The sequence below is a fragment of the Balaenoptera physalus genome (genome assembly GCF_965194825.1).
Source record: "Balaenoptera physalus genome assembly, chromosome: 1".
Lineage (NCBI taxonomy): Eukaryota > Metazoa > Chordata > Mammalia > Artiodactyla > Balaenopteridae > Balaenoptera > Balaenoptera physalus.
Window position 1 is genome coordinate 79,691,298 of NC_138882.1, and position 26,595 is coordinate 79,717,892.

General features: G+C 52.5%; 1 protein-coding gene and 1 long non-coding RNA gene across 4 annotated transcripts; one reads left to right on the forward strand and one right to left on the reverse strand.

Annotated features, from left to right (window-relative positions):
* Nucleotides 1-730: 730 nt before the first annotated feature.
* On the reverse strand, nucleotides 731-8,815 carry LOC309639499. Of its 2 annotated transcripts, XR_014251698.1 has the most exons (4): nucleotides 8,730-8,806; nucleotides 6,012-6,083; nucleotides 5,443-5,543; nucleotides 731-3,678 (listed from the first exon to the last, which is right to left on the reverse strand). It is a non-coding gene; the product is annotated as an uncharacterized lncRNA (long non-coding RNA). The 2 variants fall into 2 exon arrangements; XR_014251697.1 differs by lacking the exon at nucleotides 6,012-6,083 and having other exon boundaries at nucleotides 8,730-8,815.
* VSIG8 (V-set and immunoglobulin domain containing 8) lies at nucleotides 7,042-15,520 on the forward strand. 2 transcript variants are annotated; one of them, XM_082476764.1, is made up of 7 exons: nucleotides 7,042-7,254; nucleotides 11,237-11,412; nucleotides 11,966-12,167; nucleotides 12,292-12,513; nucleotides 13,258-13,377; nucleotides 13,713-13,890; nucleotides 14,822-15,520. In XM_082476764.1, the coding sequence occupies exons 1-7, from the start codon at nucleotides 7,206-7,208 to the stop codon at nucleotides 15,102-15,104; spliced, it is 1,230 nt and encodes a 409-aa protein (XP_082332890.1). In that variant the 5' UTR covers nucleotides 7,042-7,205; the 3' UTR covers nucleotides 15,105-15,520. The 2 variants fall into 2 exon arrangements, with proteins under 2 accessions (XP_082332890.1, XP_082332889.1); XM_082476763.1 differs by lacking the exon at nucleotides 7,042-7,254 and adding an exon at nucleotides 8,988-9,127.
* Nucleotides 15,521-26,595: the final 11,075 nt, after the last annotated feature.

The following is a 26,595-nucleotide window of genomic DNA, read 5'->3' on the forward strand; positions in this document are numbered from 1 at the left end:
CGGGCCCCCCGCTGGGCATTAACTGGTTTCAGTAAAATCACTCTGATTAAGCTCGAATGAAAGGGGCTCAGGAGATTTCAAAGCCAATCAGGGCTTTTGGGGTGAGGGAGTGGCAGCTGTTGAGGTGACAGTGGAGGGGAGACACTTTAGTCTCAGACAAGAAGTCTGGGTGTTGAGGCCATGGAGTGCCTCACTCTGTTTTCTCACTCATCCGACCCCACTGCTGCTTCTGGTGAGCTTGGGGCCTCGGAGAGGACTGCTGGGGAGGGGATGGGCCACTCCAGACCAGAGGTCTCTCCCCAATTCTAGGCTGCCGCCAAGGTGACCTGCCCCCCTTTCCCTCCCCCTCCCACACTCTGAGAGATATCCTGGCAAATCACACCAAGGTTACCTGGAAGAAGCTCATGTCCAACAGAAATCTAGAGTCCCAGAAAGGGCTAAGTTATTTTTGATTTGACTGGCTTTAAATAGCTTAGACTTTCCCTCTGCCTTAGCTCCCAAGGCTGCCAGCCTCCCAGCTCTGCGTTTCTTCCTGCATTTTCCATGTCCTCTTGCGAGCGGGGTAGTCGTCACCTCCCTGCCCTTTGATGACTTTGAGGCTGGGACAGGAATAGGGTTGAGATTTTGGGTGACTTTCTCAGGAGACTCCTGGAAAGAGGAGTCAAGGGGGTGGGTGGGAGTGGGGAGTCAGAGAAACTGCCCAGAGATCATGCGCATTTTTAAAAAAAAATTATTTATTTATTTATTTTTGGCTGTGTTGGGTCTTCGTTTCTGTGCGAGGGCTTTCTCTAGTTGTGGCGAGCGGGGGCCACTCTTCATCGCAGTGCGCGGGCCTCTACTCTCACTGTCGCGGCCTTTCTTTGCGGAGCACAGGCTCCGGACGCGCAGGCTCAGTAGTTGTGGCGCACGGGCTTAGTTGCTTCGCGGCATGTGGGATCTTCCCGGACCAGGACTCGAACCCGTGTCCCCTGCATCGGCAGGCAGACTCTCAACCACTGCGCCACCAGGGAAGCCCAATCATGCGCATTTTTGCATGGCTCCTGGGGAAAGACTGTTTGTCCCCAGGCTAGTGGGGGTGAGCACCAAATTTTAGAATGTCGAGGCTGGAAAGGACCTCCAAGACTCTCTGGTCCTTGAATCTCCTTTGTAAACTAATCCAATGGTTGGACAGTCTGAGTTTGCACACCCTAAGTGATGGGGTGCTCATTACCTCATAAGGCCAAACCCGAATTGTCTCAGATCAGCCCTGATGCTCAGAAAGTTCTTGATGTTGAGTCAATACGTGTCTTCCTGAGCATCCGCTGTGGGGCCCTCGTTCTGCCCGTTGGGATCACATAAGTTTTCTTCATGACACTTGTTCAGGTATCTCCTACCCCAGCTGCTGTGTGGCCCGACCCCATGTGGGGAAGTGTCCGAAGTTCTGGAACACGATGCTCTTCTGAGCATTTGGTGGGGGGAGAGAGGGGTGTGCTGGAGGGAGGAAGTGGGAGAAATTGGGGAACCTTCCACTTTATCCCTTGGGCTGGGCATGTTGCTCTCCTGTGACAGTTAACACTCCCACTATCTCAGGCAGCCTTGGCTAAGCTGTGTTGCCTCTGAGCCCCACCCCCTCTGGTACCACCTTCCCCTCTTGCAGTGTCCAGGAAACAAGAAACAAACTGGAAGAGCAGAGTGAGGGCTGGTTGGAAGGACTTAGTGGGGAAGTCTTTGAAGCAGACACACACCCAGCTTTGCTCTGCTACCTGCCAGCTCCACACACCTTCCCTGGCAACTCCCAAGAAGGCCAGGCAGGCCTGGAGCTGCCCCAGGGGCCAAGGGGGACCACAGCTCCCTTCTGTGGATATGTGTTGGGGGATCCAGATGGCAGAATCCAAGGCAAATTTTATTTCTATAAATTCAAAGGTCAAAGTCCCATTGGACACGTGGATTAATCCATCACAAGGTCCTTCTCTCCACACCCAAACACACACGGTTCAGGATGCTCAATCTTAGTTGCCTAGTCTATCCTGAGGGTCTGGCTCTGACCCCATTGAGCACTCAGGAGGTCCCAGAGGTTCCGTTCTCAAGGATCTTCCCTCCTCAGTCCAAAAATACCCATCAGCTATCTATCCTGACTTCACTCTCTTCTCTGCCATGTCTGGCAGGGTCCTGGTTTATTTCTCAAGGACTGAGATACTCTTCTGGCCACCTCTCTCCACTCTCAGTCCTGCCCGACACATCCTTAGTTATCCTTCAGATCGCCGTTTAAAGGTCATTTCCACCAGACCAGGGGGTCTTGCCAGATATCACCATAGCTCAGCAGCCTGTGATGAGGGGTTGGTGCCCCTTCCCTTGTCTGTCTCCCCCTCCAGACTGGGCGCTCTAGAAGATAGAGCTTTGTTAACCACTGCTTCCCCAGGGCCTAGCACAAGGCCCCGCTGGTTTGTTGAATGAATGAAGGATATGGTTGATCTCAGCCAGGTGCAATATCTTTTATCTTCAGGGTCTCTTAATTCTTCTTCAGGTTTGTCATCAGGGATTCACATACCCTTTAAAAGCAAATTCTTCTTTCCTCCACTGTTCCCTTGATAACAGTTCAGTTTATAACATTTAATCAGCCACCCTTTGCTAAGATGCTTTGCTGATAAAGTAGGTTAGGCCACTCCTTTTAGAGATGGGGACCATTTCAGGGCTGTTTGCTCCTATGAGTCTGGGTCAGCTCCAGGATATCATCACCCGCTGGGAGAGAGCTGAGCATATCCAGGCTCCCTCCTAGGATCCCCTTTCTTCTGAAGTGGACCAGCAGGAATCGCTGAGGCTTGGGAAGCCTGAGCCAAGACCCAGGGAATCCCTGTGTCTCACGTGTCAGAAGCTCTTGTCCACTAGCCTTGATCTGGGCCTCAGTCCTTAAACCCCAATCCCATTCCTGAAACTGAACCCCACACATGGATCTTGTCTTTCTCTCTACAACTAACTGTAACCCTTCCTCGTCTCAACATAATTGCTCCCATCATACCACCTGTACCACCTCTAAGCTCCACCACTCTTGTCGTCCAAGCCAGGGCCTCACCTGGGGGTCCTCCAACCCCAAACCTTCACTGAGAGCTGGTGGAAGGGCAGCAGCTGCTGGGGCTCCGTGACTTCTCTGTGGCTGTGTGTGCCCTGTGCCTCTGTCCGTCCTCTCTAAGCATGGCATTGTCTATCCCATGGCCCTCCTGCTCCCAGACCATTTCCTCTGAGGTTTTCTCTACATGGCCACTCCAAGGGCTGCTTCTCACTCCATGGATGTTGCAGGGGTGAGCCTGGGTCTACAGGGGGACTTGGGAGAGGGGCTCAGGAGCCTGCTGACTCTGTGTGTGAGGGCTTAGAAAGGGTCAAGCTGCAGACCTGGGGCCCTGGAGGGGAAATGGGGAGCTTGAACCTGAGCCTGGGAGGCCTGGGGAAAGGGGTTGGGGGTAGGTCCAGGCAGGTGAGGGGAGAGCCTACAGGCATTGTGCAGAGTTGCTGTGAAGGGCACTTTGGAGGAAGAGTAGATGGGCCACATCCTTGGCCTGTCCCTCCCCGCGATGTTCTGGGGTTGGGCTGTCCCTCCTCTCAGAAGCAATCTCTGGGCTTCTCTGGGTCCTTGTCTCACCTCTTCCCTCTGCTTCTGTACCTCTGTTCACTCCTTTCCAAGCTTCTGTCTTTGTGTTTCTCCTTCTGCCTTAGAACAGAAGCAAATACAACCCAATCTGGGGGGTGGGGGTGGTATGCAGAAAAGAGAGGCCATTCTGCCCCCGGGGAGCTATGGATTACTCAGGGAAAAGCAAGGGGCCCTTCTGGAAATTGGTGTGCTGGGACCCTGACTGTAGCCTGGGCCCTCTGCCTCCTGTCTCTCTCTCAGCCTCTGGTTGGGCCATTTGGATGGCACATGTGTTTCTCTGCTCCTTTTCTAACCACTGCCTCTCCCAATCTCTTTCTCCCTCGGGGCACAGAGGGAATTCCAGTAGTCTCTGAGATCTGTCCAGACCTTTATGGGACCTGAAAAGGAAGTGGATGGGGCAATGGGATGTTTGGGGCTGAGACTGGTGGGGAAGAAGAGAGGGAGGAGTTGGGGGAGGTGGCCTCCCAGGAATGGGCCCTCTTCCTCCGCTGAGGATGAAGCCCACAGAGAAATGTGAGCTGTGGGCTGGTCCCAGGGGAGGGGCCATGGGCTGGACTTGTGCTGTGAAAACTGAGCTGATGCCTCAGTGCCCTCACTCCAACACTGCCCCCTCAAAACACTTGCAGGGCTCAGGGCACAGGGCAGGAATGCTGACAGTTTCTTTAATGGGCCCCAGATTGCAAGGAGGTGGCAATTAGACCTAGGTGGGTCAAAGGAGAGCAACAATGTGCCCTGCCTTTTGAGGCTTTGAGGGGCCCCTGTATGGAGCCCTCAAAAGTGGCTGTTCTTCCGAGAGCATCTAGGCCCTCAGTCTTCCCCAACTCCCGTCTCCTAGACTCCAAAACCAGAACTCCCCTCCTCCCTAGTAAAACTGCCTCTGATGGACCCCATCTTCCAGTTCAATTTGGTGTCAGAGCCCCACTCATTGCTGTACGTTCCTGCATCCCCTCCCCAAATGCCCTTCTGGGAGCTTGACTAGGTGATGAGCTTAGGTCGTGGAGCAGAATTTCAGAGGTTACATTTGTTGTGGGATTCAGTTGCTTCATACCCCTGAGATGGGCTCATGTGTATCTGGAACTCTTGCCAAAATCTTGGGACCCCAATCAACATGTGCTATTGGTATTCTCCCAGAGCAAAGGGATGAAAATTCTAACCAAACTTAGATTTAGTGAATGGAGGCTAAGGTCTTTCTATATCATAAATAAAACCTAAGTTTTGATCCCCATGAATCCTCTGTCTATATAACTTTAAGCCAAGTTCTAACCCTAACCACAGCCTATTCTAACTCAAATCCCAAACTAAAGTCTAACACAGTTATAAATCCAATCTTAAATCAATCTCCTCAGCCTTCAGTTTAGCTCTAACTGTATTCCCAGGCAACGCTCTAAATGAAGCTAAAACATCGTAACATGAATCCCAGCCATAAACCCTAGCCTCAGTTCTAGCTATTGTTCTAGGCTTAATCTCAGTGTTAACTCTCATCCCAACTTCAAATCTGACCTCAACCTCATTCATCATTCCACCTAACTAAGCCCAACCTTAATCCCAGCTCCAGCCTTCACACTAACTCTAACATCAGCTAAAATCCAGAACCCAGTTAAACTCCAGCCTTATACTTCAGTCTAATGGAACCACAAACTTACTCCTCTCTTTTCAGACTCCCTCTTCCTGGTCCCACCTGTTCACCCCTCCACCCATCACTGACTTTCCCCATGGGTGGGTCTGGTAAGCCATAGGGTCACCATGCCCTTTTCTTGGTCCACTCTGGATTGAGAGTCGGGACGCCTGCATACCCCCCACTCAGGCCCCAGCAGCATCACCTGTGCTGAATCCTCCGGTTTCTCCAGGCTTCTGTTTCCCCATCTGTGAAGTGGGGATAATGATCTCTGCTCTCCAGAGTGCGCAGGACAACCCCATAATCCTCAAAATAAATAAGGAAATAAGGCTATTCATTGGGTACATTTTGTGGGTCCCAGAGAGCCCTGTTATCGTTGGGAGTGCAGCTGGGGGGCTGCAATGCAGAGACGCACAGAGTCCTTGTGCTTCCTTATTCCTCTGTCTTATTTTTTCCCAGGGGGTGGGCCCTGGCAGCATCCTGAGCCCCATAACTCTCTCCAAAACTCTTCCCCCCCACCCTTCTTGCGCATCTGTCAGCGACGGGGGCAGGCCCTTGATTCCTTTGAGAGGCCTAAGCTGTTGAACAAGGCAACTCATGATCAGACCCTTACCATTGTTGATGGGGCAGTCCTGGAATCCAGGGGAGGCCCAAGGCCTGTTCTGGGACCCCCTGGACCAATCAGCAAGGGCTGGCCCTCCATCTTCTCCCTCTGCCCAGCAGGACATCCCCACCCCAGCTCCAACCTGCCCAGAACTGTGATGGCTTAGTCACCTGATGCCTGTCCCGGTTATGAGGTCCTTGGTTTCCCTTCCTGTGCGTAGAAGCCAGGGCACCAAGCGATCCCTGAAAGAGGGGCACGTAGAGGGACTTGACGCTCTTCAACAAAGATGCACAGACACATCCTGGTGAGGGGGTATACAGGCACTCAGGCACACCCTTTCCCGGCCCTCCTGGCGCTATTCTCCCTAGCAGCCCCTCAACCACCTGCCCACTCACCTCGCCCACTCCACACACCCTGGTCCCTCTCCTCTCAGGCCTCACTGAACTGGTTGTAGATCTGTGTGGGAGGTGGGGGTCTGGATACCCTGTAACACCCCCAGCTCCCAGGGATCCCCTGCACCTGGGGGTGACCTCACATCAGGTATGGGTGGGGGGCACAGCTCCAGAGGGGGCAGCCAGGGGAAGACCCTGTTCCCCTACACACCCCTTCCCTCCTTCTTTCTGCTCAGGAGGCCTGACTCCCTTTGAAGTCCTGGGGCCCTTTCATCTGCCAGGACCTCCCCTCTAGCCCCAGTGACCCCTTCCCTGGTGCCCTTTCCCACAGACTTTGACCTGGGTGGGAGGGGGTCTGGAGGGTCAGGGATAGGAGGAGGGGACCGCAATTTGGAATGCTGGAGCCTGCGCTGGGCGGGCGTGTCAGACACCAGTGCCCTGGGGTCAGTGTGAGCCCTTCAAGGCCTGACCACCCTTCCATCCCCAGCCTGGCTTCTCCTTTCTCTTCTCCATTTCCCCTGGGGAAGGAGGCAGTAAATGTGTGGTGAGGGGAGCTCCGTGGACACTGTAAAATTGGGCAACTGTTGTCACCCCGAGGCTGGGGCCGGGAGGAAGTGGAAGTTTAACAGGTGTCTAATTACATGTCCCGTTGGCCGTCCTGCACCACTCTCAGCATAGGGAAGAGCTTGGGGAAGGGCTGGGTAATTCCCGGGTAAGCCACTGTGTCACCCTGCTAATTAGGGCTCCTGGGACTCCTCCCCAAGGTGGGGACCAGGCCCCCTCCCTCTCATAGTAATAACTCTGGCTGCTCCCCAGCCGGGCCCTCACTGCACCTTCCTGCCACTCCGGGCAGCATCTGGGCCCTCAGCTCCCCCTCCGTCTACCGGTCCCTACGTACCCAACACCGCCGGCCCCATAGCCACCGGCCCCAGGGATCCCAGCCCAGGCGGAGGAAACGCTGAGCCTAGAGACATGAGAGTCCGAGGAGCATTCCACCTTCTGCTCGTGTGCCTGAGCCCAGGTATGGGGCTGGGGAGGGGCAGGGGTGCCTGCATGACGCCGGATGGGCAAGAAAAGGGCAGCGAAGGGCTCACAGAGGAACCTGGAAGGTGGGCTGAGATGCCCTGGCAGGATGCCGCTCACCCTCGCCCTGCTGCTACCGGGGTTTGGATGTTGCCAAGGGGGCCTCTCCCCAGGAGAGCCCTGCACCTGAAGGTTTGGGGCACGTGTTCTTGGATGGTTCTTCATCGTGTCTGTGAACGTGTGGGGCTCATACATGTATGCACATGTTGCGCATGGGAGCATAGGGCTCGCCCTGAGTTACTGGGGGATCTGGGGGTGGGTAGGAGGGGCAGGTGAGCAGCAAAGCTGGTTGGGGGCTGAGAAAGAGCCTGGGAAAGATCCCCTTTCCACTGGTCTCTGTCCTTCCAGCAGGAGGGCCTCTCCCCCAACCCTGCTTGCCTCGAGAGGGCAGAGCCTCAGGCTGGTGGAGTGTGAGTGGGCCAGGGACAGCCGGGGCCTGAGACCTCTGCTCAGGGCCCCTGTGCTGTGAGCGTTCCAGGGTAGCACCCACCCCGTCTAGGATAAGCCTGGGAGGGTGGGGAGGGTAACTCCCAGAGCCCGCTCCCTGGGGCACGTCTGCAGGGCAGGGCTCAGGACTGGACATCACGGCTGCCTGCCTGGGAAGGGGCAAGTCCCAGCAAGGGCCCATCTGTGTGGGCATTGCTGGAAATGCTCTGAGACCCTCCTGGGGGTCTGGGTTCAGGCTAAGGGGGCCTGGGGGAGGAGCTCAGGAAGGGGGGGTGCATTTTCAGCCTTGGTGTGAGAGTGTGACTATGTGTGAATGACTGCATTTCTAGCAGGATGCCTGCAACACCCTCTCTGTCTGGCAAGAGCTGGCCGGGCAGAGCTCACTCAGGAGCTGTGCTGTGGGGACCTGGGACATCTCTGTGTATAGTGTCTTAATGTCATAATGCACCAATACCCTCTGTGGGAGCCACCTTGTCTCCCCTCCCTTTTCTTCCCCTCCCTCATCTGCAGAGGGAGGGTTAGGAGCTCTGGAAGAAGCTGAAAAATTCACAAAGGACTTACAAGCTTAGAGTAGACACGACTATTGAGGTGTCTGCCCTCTTCCCTGGCGAGCCTGTTGTGATTTCCTTCCCTCCCTCCAAGTCTCTGTGCCCACCTTTCTCTCCCACTCTGGTCTTCTTCCCTCCCTCCAGCCTCTCTCTTCTCTCACATTCCCTGGAAGTACTTCCTCAGTGCCACAGCAAGAGGAATGAAGGTGAGACACCAGGGGCGACTTCCCCAGGAGAGCGAGGGGTGCAGAAAAGCTGGAACCCTTGGCAGAAGGTTGAGAAAGCTTTTAGGGAGACGGAAAGGCTAGGGTGAGGCTCCCTGGCCTGGGACAAGGGCAGACACTCTGCCTAGTGCAGGGTGGAGGCACTCTCTTGCAGCTTGTCCTTCCTTCTCAAGTCCCCTTCCTGGAACGCTTACCCTCCTTTCCGGCTGGCTCCCAGGGCATGGAGACCATTCTCTTGTTGTGGGTTACTTTCGGCAGTCCTTCCCCAGGGTGGGGCCTCTGCTCTCTGCTGAGTTCTGACTCATTCCTGGTTTGCTTTGTGACAGCCCAGGACCTGGCAGATGGCATCAGGATCCTTATCTCAGGAGTGGGCTGGTGTTAGCTTGGCCTGGCGCTTTAGGAGGCATCACCAGGTCCCGTTAGAGCCCCAGCAGCTAACCTGCCTGCTCTGGGTTACCCTGGAGCCTAGGGGGTTAGGACATGGCTGACGACCCAGCCAGGATTCCGAGGGGCAGGTTCAGTGATGCCTGAGTTGTTAGGGGTGTTGAAAGGGTGCCTGCTGGCTCTGTAGAACTGGACTAAGCTTCTGCAGGTATGTTTGGTCTTGCATGAATACACATGCGGGGCTCTAAGTGTGCACAGCGGGTGTGTCTTCTGGATTAATATGCACTTGTGTTTGTGTGTAGATGTGTGTCTGTATGGATCCGACAGTGTGTGTGTGTGAGAAGGTGGGACTGCCTAGGTAGGTATCTGCATTTTGAAGACTTATAAGAGTGTGTCTATGTGTTGATCTCTTTGGCTGTGACAGTGTGCAGTTGTGTGTGTGAGATGCTCTCTAAGTGTGAAGGTGGTCCCAGGAGAGAGCCAGAGAAGGGCAGAGCAGGATGAGTTGCTGAGACCAAGGGCTAGGGCTCCAAAGGACTTGCTGACTCTCACAGGAGGAGACTGAGCCAGGCTGGGTGAGGGGCCGGCAGAGGGAGGATTGCAGGAGGCTGGGAGGTGGCATGCTGCCAGCCCAGCCAGGGTTGGGGCCCTGGGCACACCTCCACCTTCATATTCCTCTCTAGGTCCAACCGGTTGGGGCTAGCACTTGCCTGGGGCTTCAGGTTAGGGAGGGAGAGATCAGTCCTGAGCTTCCAGATCCTGGCTCCTCATCTCAGGCTGACTCAGTGGGGCTGAGGCTGGCAGTAGTGGGAGAGGCCCCAACTGGAGCGAGCACGTGGAGGTGGCCACACGATCACACAAGGGGAAGGACGCAAAGCGCACAATGCCACACACCTTCACACGAGGCTCACCTGTCCTACAGATGCGTATGGCCATGGTCCCAGCACCATCGTTCACTATCACACACAGACTCAGCTAGGCTCGCGGTCACAGTCACGCGCAGGCACGCACTATCACTCAGAGCACTTACACAACCAGGCATTCACTGTCACATGGGCACACAGCCGCAGACATGCGCTGTCATAGACACACAGAGACATACGCATTCTTCTGCTCCTTGGGCTGGAAAGGGACTCCAGGGGCCACGGTGTCCATCCTCCTGCCTCTAGACACGACCACCTCACTTGGTGCAGACAGAGGTGGCTTTTTTCTTTTATAAATTTATTTATTTATTTTTGGCTGTGTTGGGTCTTTGTTGCTGCTTGCGGGCTTTCTCTAGTTGCGGTGAGCAGGGGCTACTCTTCGTTGTGGTGTGCGGGCTTCTCATTGCAGTGGCCTCTCCTGCTGCAGAGCATGAGCTCTAGGCATGCGGGCTTCAGTAGTTGTGGCACACGGGCTCAGTAGTTGTGGCTCACAAGCTCCAGAGTGCAGGCTCAGCAGTTGTGGCGCACGGGCTTAGTTGCTCCGCGGCATGTGGGATCCTCCCAGACCAGGGCTCGAACCCGTGTCCCCTGCATTGGCAGGCGGACTCCCAACCACTGTGCCACCAGGGAAGCCCCAGAGGTGGCTTTTAACCAACGAGTCTCTTCCATCAGAGCATTTAACAACTCTATGTGCTCCATGTGCCTGTACACACACACACACACACACACACACACACATGCACACACATGCGCTGTCATGTAAATATATAAGCAGACACTCTACCTGGTCATATGCATGAATCTCCCTACAGTACACATAAGCGGCCACAAACACTTGTAAACATACAATGTACATATGTGTATACACCCATACATGGATACGCAATCATGCAAACATACAAGCATTCTTTTTTTTTTTTTTAAGATTCTTTTGATGTGGACTGGTTTTAAAGTCTTTATTGAATTTGTTACAATATCACTCTGTTTTATGTTTTGGTTCCTTGGCCGTGAGGCATGTGGGATCTCAGCTCCCCGACCAGGGATCAAACCCGCACCCCATGCATTGAAAGGCGAAGTCTTAACCACTGGACCACCAGGGAAGTCCCCCATACAAGCATTCTTAACAGCTATATATATATATATACACAAACTGTATAGATGCAACCCTACACGATCATAGACTACAGACATGCTTACACAAGTCTGCATAGACATGCGTCTATCAATTCACGCACACACCTATGCACACGCTCAGAGCAGCCCCTCCTCCTTGTGGAACCCCCACTGAGCCCTGGCTTGCCACTGACAGGAATGGTGGAGGGAGGGGGGCTGAAGCTGACCACCCAAGCCCTGGTCCTGCTCCCCTTACCCCATCTGCCCTGCCTGTGTCCTAGCACTGCTGCCCGCTGTGCGGATCAATGGGGATAACCAGGAAATCCTGAACGTGGCGGAAGGTGACAGTGTCAAACTGGGCTGCCCTTACATCCTGGACCCTGAGGACTATGGTCCCAATGGGCTGGGCATCGAGTGGATGCAGGTCAACCCAGAACCCTCACGTCAGGAGAATGTGGTAGGTGCTGGGCACAGGATTCCCCTTACTCTACACTTCATGGTATCTACCTGTTGGGCAGCCAGCACCCTGAGGGGAAAAGCAGGGCAGATAAGAAAACCAAGGCCTTGAACTTCCCCCAAGACTTCTCAGAGAATGAGGGAACAGGGAGGAGCTCTGTAATCACCACTCAAGTCAGCCAGTCAGTCAACTTCCTCCCACCCCACTCCAAAGGGAAGACGAGGCACTGTCCTGGCCCAGACAATATACTTCCAGCTCTGATCGTCTTTGATTTTGAGTACCAGCCAGCTTCTCTGTGTGCCAGCAGCTTTATACACCTCATCCCATTTAATCCTCACATGCCCCTGGAAGGTAGACGTTAGGCAGATAGTGGTTGATCTCATCTGATCTCACACATTCTGTTGAAAGTCAGTGGATCAGGCATCATGGTTCCCATTTTTCAGCTGAGAAAGCTGAGTCTCAGAAAAGTTCAGTGAATTGCCCAAGACAGCCAATCCACAAGGCCTTCCTTGGCTCTGCCTGTCTCACCATCTCTGTTTTCTTCTCTTCACAGTTCCTTAGTTACCAGAACAAGAGGGTCAACCATGGCGGCCTCCCCAGTCTGCAGCAGAGGGTCCGCTTTGCAGCCCCAGATCCCAGCCAGTACGATGCCTCCATCAACCTCTTGAACATGCAGTTATCCGACACAGCTACCTATGAGTGCCGGGTGAAGAAGACCACCGTGGCCACCCGAACGGTCATCATCACTGTCCAAGGTATGACCAGATTCCTCTGAGCTCCTCTTCCCCAGACTTCAGAGCCAAGGGCGGCTTGGCCACCCTGAGCCTGGCTCTGCCTCTTGGCTGGACCCTGGCTCACAACTGCCCCCCTTCCCTGCAGCACGGCCTGCGATGCCCAAGTGCTGGTCTGAGGGCCACATGTCATACGGCAACAATGTGGTACTGAAGTGCGCTGTCATTGGGGGCAGCCTGCCTCTCACCTACAAGTGGGACAAGATCAGTGGGTACCCCCGCCCCTACCGTGCCAGCTCCTATCAGTCCCAGGGCAGCTTCCATTCTGAGGCCTCCTACGACGAGTCCTTCTACATCTCCATAAGTCAAGGTGAGGGGACCCGGGGAGAGGGGAAGATTGGGACGCTGGGTCCCGCTGGGGCTTCCCTGGTTCATCAGTGGCACCAAGTCAAACATAAAACCCCTGTGGGAGACCCCTCCTCTGAGCCTGTTCCAGAAGCTGCTATTGAGGGAAGAGGAGGCAAAAGGGGAGAGTCAGTTGAAAGCAGTATGGTTAATTTGGAAAGAAAATGGTCTGGGATACAGCTGGGCTTCAATCCTGGCTGGACCACGACTGGCTACAAGACTCAGGCAAGTGGCTTAACCTCTCTGTTTCATTCTACAGTATATGAAAAGGGAATGATAATGTCTATCTTCCAGGGGCGTGTAAGGATTAAATGGATGAGGTGTATAAAGCTTCTGGCACAGGCAGAAGCTGCCTAGTACTCACAATCAAAGACTATCAGAGCTGGAAGAGACCTTAGACTTCCTCTGGTGTAACCCTGCCCTCGCTGTACAAATGAGGAGACCAAGGCTCAGGGAGGGGACATATTCCCCTAAGGTCACCGAGTGAATTCACAGTTTCTCTCCTGTTGCTGGAAAAGGGCCCCTTCCTTGCCTCTCTGTTTCAGCAGGGGGAAGGTGACTCACCTGGAGAGTGGGGTGGACCTGTGTGTGTGCATACACCCTTCCCTCTTTCCATGCCCCACCCTGCAGTGGTCTAGGCTGGGGTGAAGCTCTCAGAGACCAGGCCCCTTGGCCTCACCACAGCCCTCTGATGTTCCTTCAATTTCAGGCCTGAACCATGGTGAGCTGGTGTTGATAGGCATCACCCACGAGGATAATGGGCTGTATCAGTGCACAGTGGCCAACAATGTAGGCTACAGCGTATGTGTGGTGGAGATAAAGGTCTCAGGTGGGTGCAGGGACAGTGGCCCTGGAGGCCCTGTGGCTGGGAGGGTTGGACTGGAGGAACTTGTGCTGTATTTTGGAGCCTCAGCTGGCTCTGCCTTCCCACTGCCATCAGCGCATAGCTCTGCCAGGGGCAGCTGGGAAGCCCTGGGAGAAACATGCAAACATGAGGGGTTAACTTGCATCTCCCCATATAGTCCTCCCTGTGTGTCCAGGGGCCCTGAGATCCCCTGGGTCCCCCATCCTCTTTCCCAGAGACACCCTGCCCCTGCAACTCCTGGTTAGCCAGCCATCTGCCAGGCTGCAGAAAGCCTGACTAATCTTTATTTCTCTCCCCAGCATTCTGGCACGTAGGAATAATCATTGGCGCAGTGCTGGGCTCTTTACTCATGCTGGGCTGTCTGACGTTGGGCATCTGGGGGCTCGTCTGGGGCTGCCGCAGGGGGCCCCGCGGTGCCTTCTGCTACAGTGGCAAGGTCCGCAGAAAGGCCTGCTGTGACTTGCCTAATGATATCAGGTAAAATCTGATGCATGCTGCTGTGCGGCAGGGGGCTGGCGCCCTGCCCCTTCTCACCCCTGCCTGCCACCGGCTGGCTGGGACCCCCACCCCAACCCTGCCTGCCATCACCATGGAGTGCTGGGACCCCAGCATGTTGACCGGCCACTCGTCGTATGGCTTTTCTCTCTCCGCCTTCCCATGTCCAGTCTTCACTTCTGCTTCCCTGCCCTCCATCACCCTCCCATCTTTGCACCTGTCTGTCTGTCTTGTCTAGACTGTAAGCTCCTGCAGGGCAGGGCCTGTACTTATTTTCTCACTTTTCCCCTGTATTGCACCAGTGAGAACTCTTGGACATGCTTACTTAAGAAGAGTTAATTAATATAAATAATAGCGCTAATAACTTATATTAGAAACAAACTAGAAATAAAAATAGAACAAGACTAGCAGTGCTAATGATTGCAATGCCCTGGGTATGGAGGAAAAGAGGGAGAAGATTAAGAGGCAGGTGAGGAGAAGAGAGAGAGAGAGAGAGAGAGAGAGAGAGAGAGACAGAGGGCAAGGTCAAGGTTAGTTAAGGAAAGGACAGGGAAAGCAGCTCCTTCTGGATCTCCAAGGTGCCCTCTCTATCCGAGCCGGTGGTCTTGCGAAAAGATCAGAAGGGCAGTGGAGGGCGCCTAGATGGGGCTGCCTGCCTACCGTGGGCTGTCCGGACACGTGTGGATAAGCCTTGTCTGGAGGGTGGGGATGGTGCCCCCGGGAGTGCTGCGGGGTCACTGGCCCAGGAAGAGGCAGAGAAAAGAGTAGGTCGAGGCTGAGGTTGACAGGCGAGGGGAGGCGGAGGGAGGCGCGGGAGAGGAGAGGTTGCCAAGAGCACCCGGCTCTGCCCAGGCCGTACACACGCCGCGCCGCGGAGGAGCCCGCTCACCCGCGCGCCTGTTGTTTTCCACAGAGAGGACGACGTGGCGCCCGGGTGCAAGGCCAAGGGGCGCGGCAGCAGCGTTACCCAGATCCTGGGGTACCCGATGCAGAAGGTCAGGCGCTCCCTGCGCCTCAAGTACGCTCCTCCTCACTGCGAAGGCCCCGAGGACTCGGCCCTGGCGTCCAGCGCCGCCGCCGCCGCTCTGGACTGCGAAGCGGACCGGTCCCCGGTCTACGTCAAGGTCAAGAGTGCAGAGCCAGCCGACTGCGCCGCCGAGGGGCCGCTGCCGTGCAAGGACAGCCTCCTGGTGTGAGCGCGCGGCACCGGGCTCCTGCCCGGCCAGGAGGAGGGTGCGGGCTCTCTGCCTGCAGCTGGGGACGCGCTCGGGCCGGCGCCGACCTCGCCTGCCCGGGGCCGCCCGGCGGCAGGGGGCCTGGAAGAGTTTCCCTCGGCAACTGAGTTGGGCGGCTGCGCCTCCTCCCCTAAAGTGGGAGGGGGCGGGGGAGGGAAGAGAGGCCGTCTCGGCCCTCTCCGCATCCCCGGGGCCACGAGGCTCGGGCAGAGGGAGGGAGGAGGAAGTGTCCGAGAGCGCTGGAGGCCGGAGGCCAGGCGTTCCCAGCCAAGGGAGCCCCGGGGGCCGGGTGGGTGGGGGTCTGGACTGAATCGTGCGTGTGAGGTCTGAGCTCTGAGGCGGCAGTGTTAGCACAATAAAGAAAATGTAAGACTCGAGACTGAGGTGACTGGTTCCACGGAGGGTTGGGCATGGGGTCAGGGTGGTGGGCCCTGCTCAGGGATGGGGGGAGGGGCGTTGCTCCCTGTCGTCCCGCATCATTTCTGCACCATTTCCCCCCTCCCCCTCCTTAGATCGGGAACAGTTAGACCTGGAAGGGGCTGTCTAATCCTATCCCTTCCCTATGCAGATGGGGAAACTGAGACTCCTCAGGCTTGATTTTAAATCCAGAATCCCACTTTTCTCTTTTATTCCAGAAATCAAAAGAAAGGAAACAAGGTAACAGCAAGGATGACCTCTCTGAATATTCCCTGACCATTCTCAGCATCCTCCTTCCATCTCTCCTTACCTACCAAATCTTGACTTCCTTATCTCTCCCAGATGTATGCCATTCTTCTCAAAAAACCAGGAAGGGTTTCAGAGTCATACTCTGGGGGTAGAAAGACCAAATTCATCTAATCTAGTCCCTTTTTTAATGGAAGGGGGATTGACATTTATTGGGCACCCTCTGAATGCCAGGTGCTTTCCCATATTTTGTCTAATTTAATCCTTATTTTAATCCTATGAGGTGCAGTATCCATTATAGATGAAGAAACTGAGGCTCAGAGGATTTAGTTATCTTAACCAAGGCCACAAAGGTAATAACAGGTTTTGATCCGGGCATGTTTGACTCTAGGACATCAGGCTTTTTTTCTCTGACATTTGAATTCCTTCTACTGCATTCCTGACAAAAGATATTTTCTTGACAAAAGACCTCTTCTTGGATACCTGCAGTGGCAACTCACTACCTCCCAAAGCAGTCCATTTGGCCTCTGATGGTCAGAGATATATCCATATTTCTCCTATTCAACCCAATTTTGGACCCCACATAGTTTTTATCCCTTGGTCCAAGTTCTATTCTTAGGGAGCCCTAAGCATCACATTTCCAATTCAGCTGCCTCTAGTGGACCAAGTGGCTGTACTCCATACAGGATGACTGCAACAGGCACACAAATGGACCTATGCCTAGTCTAGGGGTTGAGGGTCTTCTGAAGAGCATAGTACTTGAAGGTCACTCTGTTCTACCTGCCTCTGCCCAGCCACCTGCCTGTTGAGAGCCCAGGCACTTCCTTTTCTTTTTGCCTCTTCTTCTCTTGAGGAGAAGCTGGGCTTCCTAATTCTTTCTGCTTCTACCCTGTGGCCATGTGAAGTGTGGGGTATGGATGGACCTCAGAGTCTGTTGACAGAGGAAGCCCTGAAACCCTGCTTGGTTGTACATAAGTAGGAGACCCTTCTGGTTGGCTTGGGTATTTGCAAAAGGGTGATGGCATCTCTGGTTCTTCCTTGCTAGAGCTTGGGAAGAGAAAGTAGAGATGATGGTGGGACAGAGGGAGCCAGGAACAAATGTCTTGGAGTGAGGGTGGGGATTACTGAGGATGGATGGGGATACAGCGGGTAAGGGGATTAAGCAGTGAGGGGAACAGAACTGCAGGAACCACCCATCCCCTCATTTATTTGGAAACATTTATGAGCCCCTATAGGATGATTTGTTCATAAATAGAGAGTTAGAGCTTCAGCAGGGTGCTGGGCCTGGCACACTTTTGCCCTAAGGCAGGGGATTGAATAGGGTGACTTGGGGAAGGCTCTCCCGGTCTGAGGAGCCTCCAGCTCAGCTTCCTGCAAGGAGGTGAGGGACAGAGGCAGTCAGCTGTACAGGTTGTGTTGAATGACATCATCTTCCCCATTCTAGCAACCAGGGAGCTGGGCTCAGACTTAGCCTTCCTTTGAAGGGTGAGAACAGCGAGGCTCTGGCAAGAAAAGCTCATTAAAGTGCAGAAAGAGATTTTAGAGAGACTCTGCAAACAACTTTTGGCAGGGTGACTCAAGAGGGAAGCCAGGGAAGTTCCCAAATCCCTAAATAAATTATCACTGCACTCATCACCTCTGGGTGAGGAGGGAGGGAAGTTTCTGCTTCTAAGGTTTTGCTTCAGGGACATCTTGACCTTTTTTCATTTCTCCTGCATGAAACGTTGTCAGTGTTAGAGGAGAACATTTCTGGTGGTAAATGTTTACCAGTGACTTTGGGAGCGAGGTTGAGGGTATAGGGGGCTGGGAAGCCCTGATGTGTATCATGTGCTATTTCCCTGAAGAAAATTCTCCGATCATGGCTGCTTTCAGGCTACCAGTGTGATGTCCTGGCGTGGAGTCGTGAGAAATGTGCAGTATCTCACCATCCCTGCTGAAGTAAATAACCTCAAGAACTGAGACAATCATGAACTATAGAAACTAATTAGGAAGGGATGAATTTTGAGTACTTATCTCCTGTGTCTCAGTAGAATTCACTTAATTGTAAATTGATATAGTTTAAATTTTAATAATGGCTGTATTTAATGATTGGCTTGCAAAACTTAGGCAGACCACGTCCCCAGGCATGCAGAAGGCTGTGTACACAAATGTTGCTTCAAGAGAGGGAATCTTGGGGCCTCCCTAGTGGCGCAGTGGTTAAGAATCCGTCTACCAATGCAGGGGACACGGGTTCGAGCCCTGGTCAGGGATCCCACATGCCGCGGAGCAACTAAGCCCGTACGCCACAATTACTGAGCCTGTGCTCTAGAGCCCACGAGCCACAACTACTGAGACCAAATGCCACAACTACTGAAGCCCGCACGCCTAGAGCCCGTGCTCTGCAACGAGAAAAGCCACTGCAATGAGAAGCCCGCACACTGCAATGAAGAGTAGCCCCCGCTCACTGCAACTAGAGAAAGCCTACACGCAGCAGCGAAGACCCAACGCAGCCAAAAATAAATAAATAAATAGAGAGGGAATCTTAAGTTCAGTCTTGATTTTTCTCGTTTTTCCAGAGAGACACAGACAGCACCAAGTCAGTTGTCTTCATCCCACTTCCTAGTTCTGCCTTTTTGTGTCCCAGCCTTGTGGACACTGAATTCTAGTTCCTCTGGTTGATGAAAACTTATTCAGATAATTTATATGTCCTTGGTAACCATCAGAAACCTAACTTGGCATCCATAGAATTTCCGTGAATGGGTCTCCCAGGGCATCCAACCCTGGAAAGTCTACTCAAGGGACATTCTGAGTCCTTCCTGACTCAGTTCCTTCTCTAATCCTCTTGCTTAGGTTTTAGGAAGTAATTCTCTAGTCATCGTCTCTTAAACCCGAAATTCTCAACAGCATGACTGTATAGAATCCCAGTGATTTTTCTTCTGTGTTCCTAGTAGAATAACTATGCTTGCTGCCCTGTTACATTTCAGTGACTCTAGGCCCAGTCACACTGTGTGACTCTGGGGAGGGATTAATGTTTTTTTTTTTTTTTTCCATGCTTCGCTGGAAACAAAGGAGTTTTGAGAATTAATTACCCAATCACAACTTAGGCAGCAACCTGTCTGGAGGTTTAGCCCTGTCGCCTCTGCTCCAAGGGAGCCTCAGGTGAGTCTCTGGAGTTTACGCTCTTTGTCTATCCAGCCCACCTGGAGGAATCATTTCATTTATTCCTGGTGTATGGAAACAAAATTGTTTCCATTCAGTTCCTTGCAGTTAGATCAGGAAAAACATGGCAAAGGGAAAGAGTGTTGAGAGATGTGGAACTGTACAGGCGGGGAGATGGTGACTGCTTTGGAGAATCTGGAAAAGCATGAGCATGGTCTTTGTGCCTGCCAGTGAGGAGAGGGCAAGATAGTCTTCTGCCACTCCTCTGTGGCCATTGCCCTCAGCAGCCTTCCCAGGTGTATTTTATTTGATTTATTTTTTTAAATTTAAATTTTTATTAATTTATTTTTTCCGGTTATGTTTTAGAAGGACAGCAGGATGGGACACTGTTAAGGAGGAGACTGAAGCCCTTGACCAAGGGAAGACATTGAGCAGAGGAGGATGGGGTGAAGCTGTCGAGCTCATTTTTATAGTGGCTGAGTTTGAGGTGATGGTGGGCCCATGCTGGGTGTCTTGGGGAGAAAAGAAGGAAAAGAGGGAGGAAGAAAACTTGTACTAAATATTTGTGATTTAGTCATGCCCACATGTGCAAAGGAAAAGTCCTCCATTTTGGATTCAGACAAACATAGATTCCTCGTGATTATTAAGCTCCCAAAGCCTTAATTTCTTCATCTTTAAAATGGAATAGTAATAGGGCTATTTTGTGTGACGTGCTTATTACAGAGCCTGGTATGTAGTAGGGGCTCTGCAAATGGTTGATCCCAAGTCCCTAGTCTTCAATGTAATTTCATCTCCCAGAGGAGGGCAGGCCTGGAGGCAGAGATCTAACCACACAGGGGTGGGGGGTGGAGGCTGAGGCAGTGGGAGATCCAAGGCAGGGAGGGAGTGAGGAGAATGAAGCCTTGGGATTGAATTTGGAGATGGCTCACCATCTGGGGGATGAGTCAAGCAGCCCAGGAAGCAGCAACTAGAAAAGTAGGAGAACCAGGCCTTGCCTCTGAAACCTGGGAGCCACGTGCATGTACTAATACTGATGACAATCCTCCTTAGTAATAGTGATACTAATAATAACAGGAAGCACCTGAAACACAAGCTCGGCAGGGTCCGGAGCCAGGCCTGAGGATGAGCTGCGAGAATTCTCAAGGCCACCTCCTTGGACCAGGGTGTGCCCTCTGTGCCCTTTCCCATCTATCTGCCTGCTTGCAGTTCCTGGGGCTCAGGCCACATCCACTGCCCACTGGGCCCAGTGCCCACTGCAGCACCCCGTGGAGCACTGACCTGACAGCCCCTCCAGCAGGGTCTCCACACAGCTCTCCCAAAGCTGAGGGGAGACCCTCCCAGCTGAGGGCACAGAGATTTTCTTCAACGTTTTTGGGAGAATCAGTTCCACCTTGGAACTGAGCTCCTTCAGTGATGACAGGCCCCACTTGCTGCCTATCAGGCCCCACAGACACCCGTGGTCAGGGCACCACCCCCTTCTTCTGCCTGGATGCCACCTGCAGCCTGTGGCGCCTCCCCTTCCTGCCCTGACTCACCTGAACTTGCTCACCTCCTTGGCTCTGCAGGTGCTGGAATTCAATGCAGCTCCCAACCTCGACTCCAGACCCAGCCGCCAGCGGGACTCAGCCCTTTGGTCAAGGCTGTTTTCCTTGCCTGTAACTCTCTCTCTCTCTCCCCCTCTCACATCCTCTTTCTCACCCAGCACCCGTTCTTCAGAAAGGTGGCCTGGCCATATCCTGTTTTATGATTGCAGTCTCTACCCTGCTCCCAGATAAGGGGAAGTGGTGTTTACTTTGCTATCTTTGCCCTGTCCTGGGAATGTCCTGTCATCCTCTTATATCCATCAGACTAGGCTTCCACTGAGGGCAGGGCTGTGTCACCTCTTTTCTCAATCTACTCCCTTCAAGAGTTCAGAATCTCTTCATGAGCTGACCTTCCCTAAACTTAGTGTAATGGATACAGATTGGACTAAATACTCCTCTCCTAACTTAGGGTGACAATAGCCAATGCCCGTAATGACTTCAGTGGCACATGATGGACAAAGCCACACATATCCCCCCAGGTCCTTCTCAAATGTACATGTGAAAACTGCCCTCCCTGAAAGGGCCTGGCAGCTAATGAGCAGAGTCATGCAGGAACCTGGGAAAGCCCCCACTGATGCTCCAGGCCTCCCTGGACTGGGGCAAGTGGGCATGCCAGGCATGGCTCTACTGAGCAGGTCAAGGTGCCCCTGTTCCTTTGGCTAACAGGCTCCTTAGGAAGCTCTTTCCTGTACAGAATGCAGGCTTTCCATTCGGTATATTAAGGACTTGTGGAAATACTATCTTCTGATTACTGCCATTAAAAAACTGAGCAACAGGTTCTCGGGCAGGAGCCTAATCTGCTATGATAACATGGTTCCTGTGGGGAAATCGGATTCCTTCCTTTCGATACCCATCAGCCTTTCCAGGAATGGAGTACTCAGTCGGAAAAAGTGAGGGATGAGGATGGGAATCATCTCCTACCTGGCCCCCCACCTTTCTCTCTATCCATCCATCTAAAATCAATATGCCCAAGGACCTCTGTTTAGTCCTGAATGGCTGAGGTTTTTCCTTCAATTACATGGCTTGGTCCTGTACTTGTGCTGCTGAGTATATAAAGTTATATAGTTATACCACACCCTAGGTTGTCTCTAGTTGTTGACTACATTGTACCCTCAAAGCTGCCTGTCCATTTATCTCTATATCAAATCTGAACGTAGGGCCAGTATATGCTTGAGTTCATTGTTTGAAATTTAAATGTTAATAAAAAAAATAGTATACCCCCCAGTAAATAAATAAATAAATAAAATTGATGTGCCTACAAAACCAGAATTTATGCACCCGGGCCAGGCCTCTCTCCCACAGTGCACACTCCCTTACCTGCTTTGATGTGTAACAGAAACCTCAAACTCAGCATGCCCCAAACCCTGCCCCTGGTCTTCCCCAAAGCTACTGCCCCCACTGCCTTGCCCACTGCAGTTGATGGCCACTCTGTCCTTCCTTAATACCTTTCTTTCTCTCACCATTCTCCCCACAACATCCAATCTGTCACGAAGTCCTGTTGGCTATACCTTCCGTAGATCCAGAATCTGACCGTCGTCTCCTCCGCCACTGTCACCTGTCGGCTCCCAGCCACCGTCATCTCTTGCATGGGTTACGGCAGCAGTGTCTCAACGGATCTCCCTGTTTCCTCCCTTGTTCATCTACACTTTGTCTCAACGGAGAAGCCGGGGTGATATAGAATCTCCCAACCGGAGACTTTTGGCTTCCTCACTGAGGGGATGTCTGAACCATGGTCACTCGTCTTCCACCTGTATGTCCCCAACTTCTGCATCAACCACTTAGTTCACAAGTATGTTTGGCGATGCACTTACTGCGTGTCTGTGGTAGGACTGGAGTATTAAACCTGATCCTTCCAGGAGCTCCCAGCCTCCCTAGGGAGACCATTAATCCATTTGGAAAAATTAAAGAGCGATGTGTATGATTGTTGATTCAGCTTCATGCAAGGCTGGGAGAGGTGATGCTATGAGATCCCTTGAGGGAAGTCTTCTGGGAGGACGAGTGCCCAGGGCTGGGCTTTGAAAATCTGATTGGAGAACAAGGTGGATAAAGAGTGTATTTTAGGCTGAGAGGTAGGGGAAGAGCCTGCAAAAAGGGGCAAAGTGCATGAGCTTGTTAGGTTCAGGGACAGACAAAATCTGGGCCTGTCTGGAATGGAGGGTGTGAGATGGGGCTGCGAATTGCTGAGTCATCTCCATCTTAAGGCCTCCCAGGGTGGGGTTGGGGGAGAGGGGAGGGGAGGTGTGTGTGTCAGCTGGTATGCTCCCCACTAAGGGGTAGGGGTGAGCGTGAAGGGAGGTGTGTCCTCCTCCACGCTCCAGTCTGAGGGCCCTTATTTCTTTCACTGAAAGTGACCACGAAGCCTCATGTGTCCGGCACTCCAACTTCCTCTCCATCTTCCCCAGACTTACCTGACCCTCCTCTTCTCTTTAGCATAAGGGACTCAGATGACTCAGTCCTCCAGGAATGAGGCTGTGCTCTGATGGCAGCATTTAAGCTATGTTGGTCCCCGAGGAAAAGAGGGAACTTGGTGGTGGGATGTTTGGGTGTCCCTCAAACCGGGTGCTTGGACTGTCTCACAGGAGGCTGTGTGTCAGCAGAGAGGATCTTCACTGCGGTCAGTGATGGCTAGATGACCACAGCTTCAAGGGATGGGACACAGCAGACCACCTGTACCCTCCTCTGCTGGCCTGAGAACACCGCCACCCCAAGGCCCTGATTCATGCTGCCTCTGCCTCTCAGCCCTGCCCTCCCCTCCCCTAGGTACCCATTGGCCCTTTGGAAGAATAAGGAACATTCCCAGTCCAGAGCACTGAGTAGCCAGATAGTCTCTGCTTTAGTGCTACTCCAGCTCTGTGACTGAGAAACCCCTGCTGGCAGCCACTGGTTTCCATCCCAGGAAGCTGCATCCTCCTTACCGTCCAGCAGGGCACAGCCGACCACTCTCCTTTCCCCAGCCAGCCTGACCCTGAGGCGGCTCCTCTTGAAGTCCCCCCATGAAAGGATGCCTCAGAGAGAGACCCAGGGCCTCTGACCTGGCTGGTGAGACCTATCTCTATGGGACGATAATGGTGTCTGACGAGGACTCCTTTGGAGTGACTGATGTGCTGGTCTTCTCTGTCTGACCATGACACTGCCTCTGCTTGGAAAGGCTCTCCTGGGACAGCATGGGGGCTCCACCTGGACAATCTAGGTGGGACTCTGAATGCTGAGGGTGTGGGTTGCATTCAGAGGGTGCTGGGGTCAAGGACGGCCCCTCATGGTCAGAGAGGCAGCTCCAGTGTGCCCCACCATTATTAACCTCGGGTTCTGAATGTTTAGGGGCTCTCTGGGGTGAGTAGGCAGGATTCAGGCCAGGTGGCTGAGAAACTAACCAGGACAGGATCTGCTGGGGCAGTTGGCACTGAGGGTGCTGTGGGAGGTCCCCTCTGCCCGAGCTGTCTTGCAGCCCTTTCAACCTCAGGTTGATGTTGGGGGGTCTAGAATGTAATTCTGGAGCTGAATGTAAAAACTCAACTGGTTACAGGCATGAAACAGCTGTCCTGGGTGGGAGTGGACCGGGGCAGAGGGGTCGATGGCTTCTCTTCCTTAAATCGATTTACATTTAAATTATTAGTTTGGGTCGTATGAAATCGCCTATATTTGAGCATTTTTTAACCTATAAAAATGACCATTTTCATATGATGCCACCCAATACATTGTTCAGCCTCCAAATGTCTTGTTGCTTTTAAAGTCCTGTTCCCTGATAATTAAGGGCCAATTAACTTTTAACTTCCCCCTAAAACTTGCCCTTCTTTCTATATTTCCAGTTTGGGTAAGTGGCACCTCTATCTGCCTAATTACTCAGGTCAGACACCCCAGTGTCATTCCTGACCCCGCCCAGACCCCCCTTCGCATAACTAAAAGTCCTGTCTATTCTAGCTCTTAGATATTTCTCGAATCATCCACTTCTTCACCCCGCCCCCGCCCTCGCGCACCTCAATTCAAAGCTATCATCGTGTCTTGCCAGGATCCCTGCACTAACTTCATCTTCCTGCTTTCACACTCTCCCCGCATCAGTCCATTCTCCACACAGCCCCCAGAGTGAGCTTTTAAAAGTGCAAGTCTGAAAAACAAAAAACAAAAAAACAAAACAAACAAAAACAAAACAAACAAACAAAAAAAGTGCAAGTCTGATCATGTCATTTCCCTTCTTAAAACTCTTCAGTGGCCTCCGTTTACATTTAGAATTAAAATTTAAATCTTACCATGTCCTACCAGACCCTGCATGATCTGACCTCTGCTGTCTTCTCCTCCCAGGGTCCCCCTTGCTCATTAAACTCTGGCCATGGGGACCTTCCTTCAGACGTTTGTATATGCCAAGGTCTTTCCAGGAGGGCTTCCCAGCACTCTCATCCTCAGCGTAGCAGGCCTCCCTACTTTGCTTTACTAACTACTGTCCCTGCTAGTCTCAGCGGGAACATCCTTCCTCAGAGGTGCTATTGGGGTTGCCCTGCACCAGCTATATTCTGCTCCCTCCTTATTCTTGCTCACAATTTTCAGTTCTTTTCCTCTCTAGAGCTTAGCACAATTTTAATTAAATAGTTGTGTGTATTTGTTTCATGTTGCTCTCTCCAACTAGATGGCAAGCTTCCTGGGTGCAGAGCCCCATCTGCCCTACTCACAGCTGTATTCCCTGTGTCTCTGGCCACGGTAGCTGCCTGCAAGAGACACACTGAGTGATGAACGCTGGAGATGCACGGCTCAGTCCTGCAGGGAATCAGGGGCTGCTGTCCCCCATTTGATTCCAGAACAGTTTGATTCTGGGCTGCAGTGTGAGCTGGGGGCTTGCTCTTCATCATGGGGAGGCAGGGGGGAGGGTCTCAGGTTCAGGAGGTGGATGGGAATCATGATAGAAAAAAGTCCAGGGAGAGGGGTCCCCATATTCAGGCCTGCCCTTAACTTTTGTAATGATAAATCAGGCTAACAAACTGTTACATAAAACATGTCCTGCCCTCCTCCTTTGACACATATACCTTCAAAATGGCCTGGAAGTCTAGATTTGGATTCAGAAATTTTGGACTATTGGAGTTTCATACCAGAACTTGGTAGCGTAGGAGGAACTGGCCCTTTGCCCCAGAGCCAAGGCCAGCTCAATCTTTTGTTGAGAGTTTTAATCTTCAGTGAGTAATATGGGAACAGAAAACAGAACAGATTTATCCCACAGTGGCCCCTAAGGAAGGGGCCTGAGGCCTGCATTCCCCAAGGCCACCTGGCTTTGTTCTTTCCAAGGCCTGGTTGGTCAGGGTTTTCTTTGGTTCTCTAAGTGCTATAGACTGAATGTTTATGTTCCCCAAAATTCATATGCTGAAACCTAATTCCCAGTGTGATGGTATTTGGAGGTGAGATCTTTGGGAGGTGATTAGGTCCTGAGGATGGAGTCCTCAGGAATAGAATTAGTGCCCCTAAAAACAGACCCCAGAGAGCTCCCTTGCCCCTTCCGCCATGTGAGGACACAGCAAGAAGACAGCTGTCTATGAACCAGGAAGTCTGGCTCTCACCAGACACTGAATCTGCTGTTGCCTTGATCTTGGACTTCCCAGCCTCCAGAAACATAAGAAATCAATTTCTGGTGTTTATAAGCCACCTAGACTATCATATTCTTTTACAGCAGCTTAAGCTGACTACGACACTGAGCTATCCATGAATTTCTAATAAATTCTTTCTCCCACTTTAGTTAGAACCAGAGTTGGTTTCTGTTGCTTGCATCCAAAGATAGTCTCCCATTGTTCTTAAATATTTTGAAGAATATGATTTTTAAAAGGCTATATGTATTATATTCACTTATTTGGCTGATATCCTGTTGTTTTGTGCTTTCCTGCTAATAGCATTACCACTTTCGATCCATCTCTCCTTTTTTTCAGTTCTGATACATTCCCTAAGCACATACTGAGCAAAATGGTAGAAGCAAGCAAGCTAGAGAAAGTCTTCTTATAGTAAGCATGACTTGTTTCTGACACCCTAGTGGAATCCTTTCACTGGCCAATTTTGTTCCACTGTTTCGTCATTCATTCTTTAATTTATAATCCATT

Coding starts and splice junctions, on each gene's coding strand:
- VSIG8 (XM_082476764.1), top strand. CDS start 7,206: ATGAGAGTCCGAGGAGCATTCCACCTTCTGCTCGTGTGCCTGAGCCCA. Junction 11,413..11,965: donor CCTCACGTCAGGAGAATGTG/GTAGGTGCTGGG, acceptor TTCTCTTCACAG/TTCCTTAGTTACCAGAACAA. Junction 12,168..12,291: donor GGTCATCATCACTGTCCAAG/GTATGACCAGAT, acceptor CCTTCCCTGCAG/CACGGCCTGCGATGCCCAAG.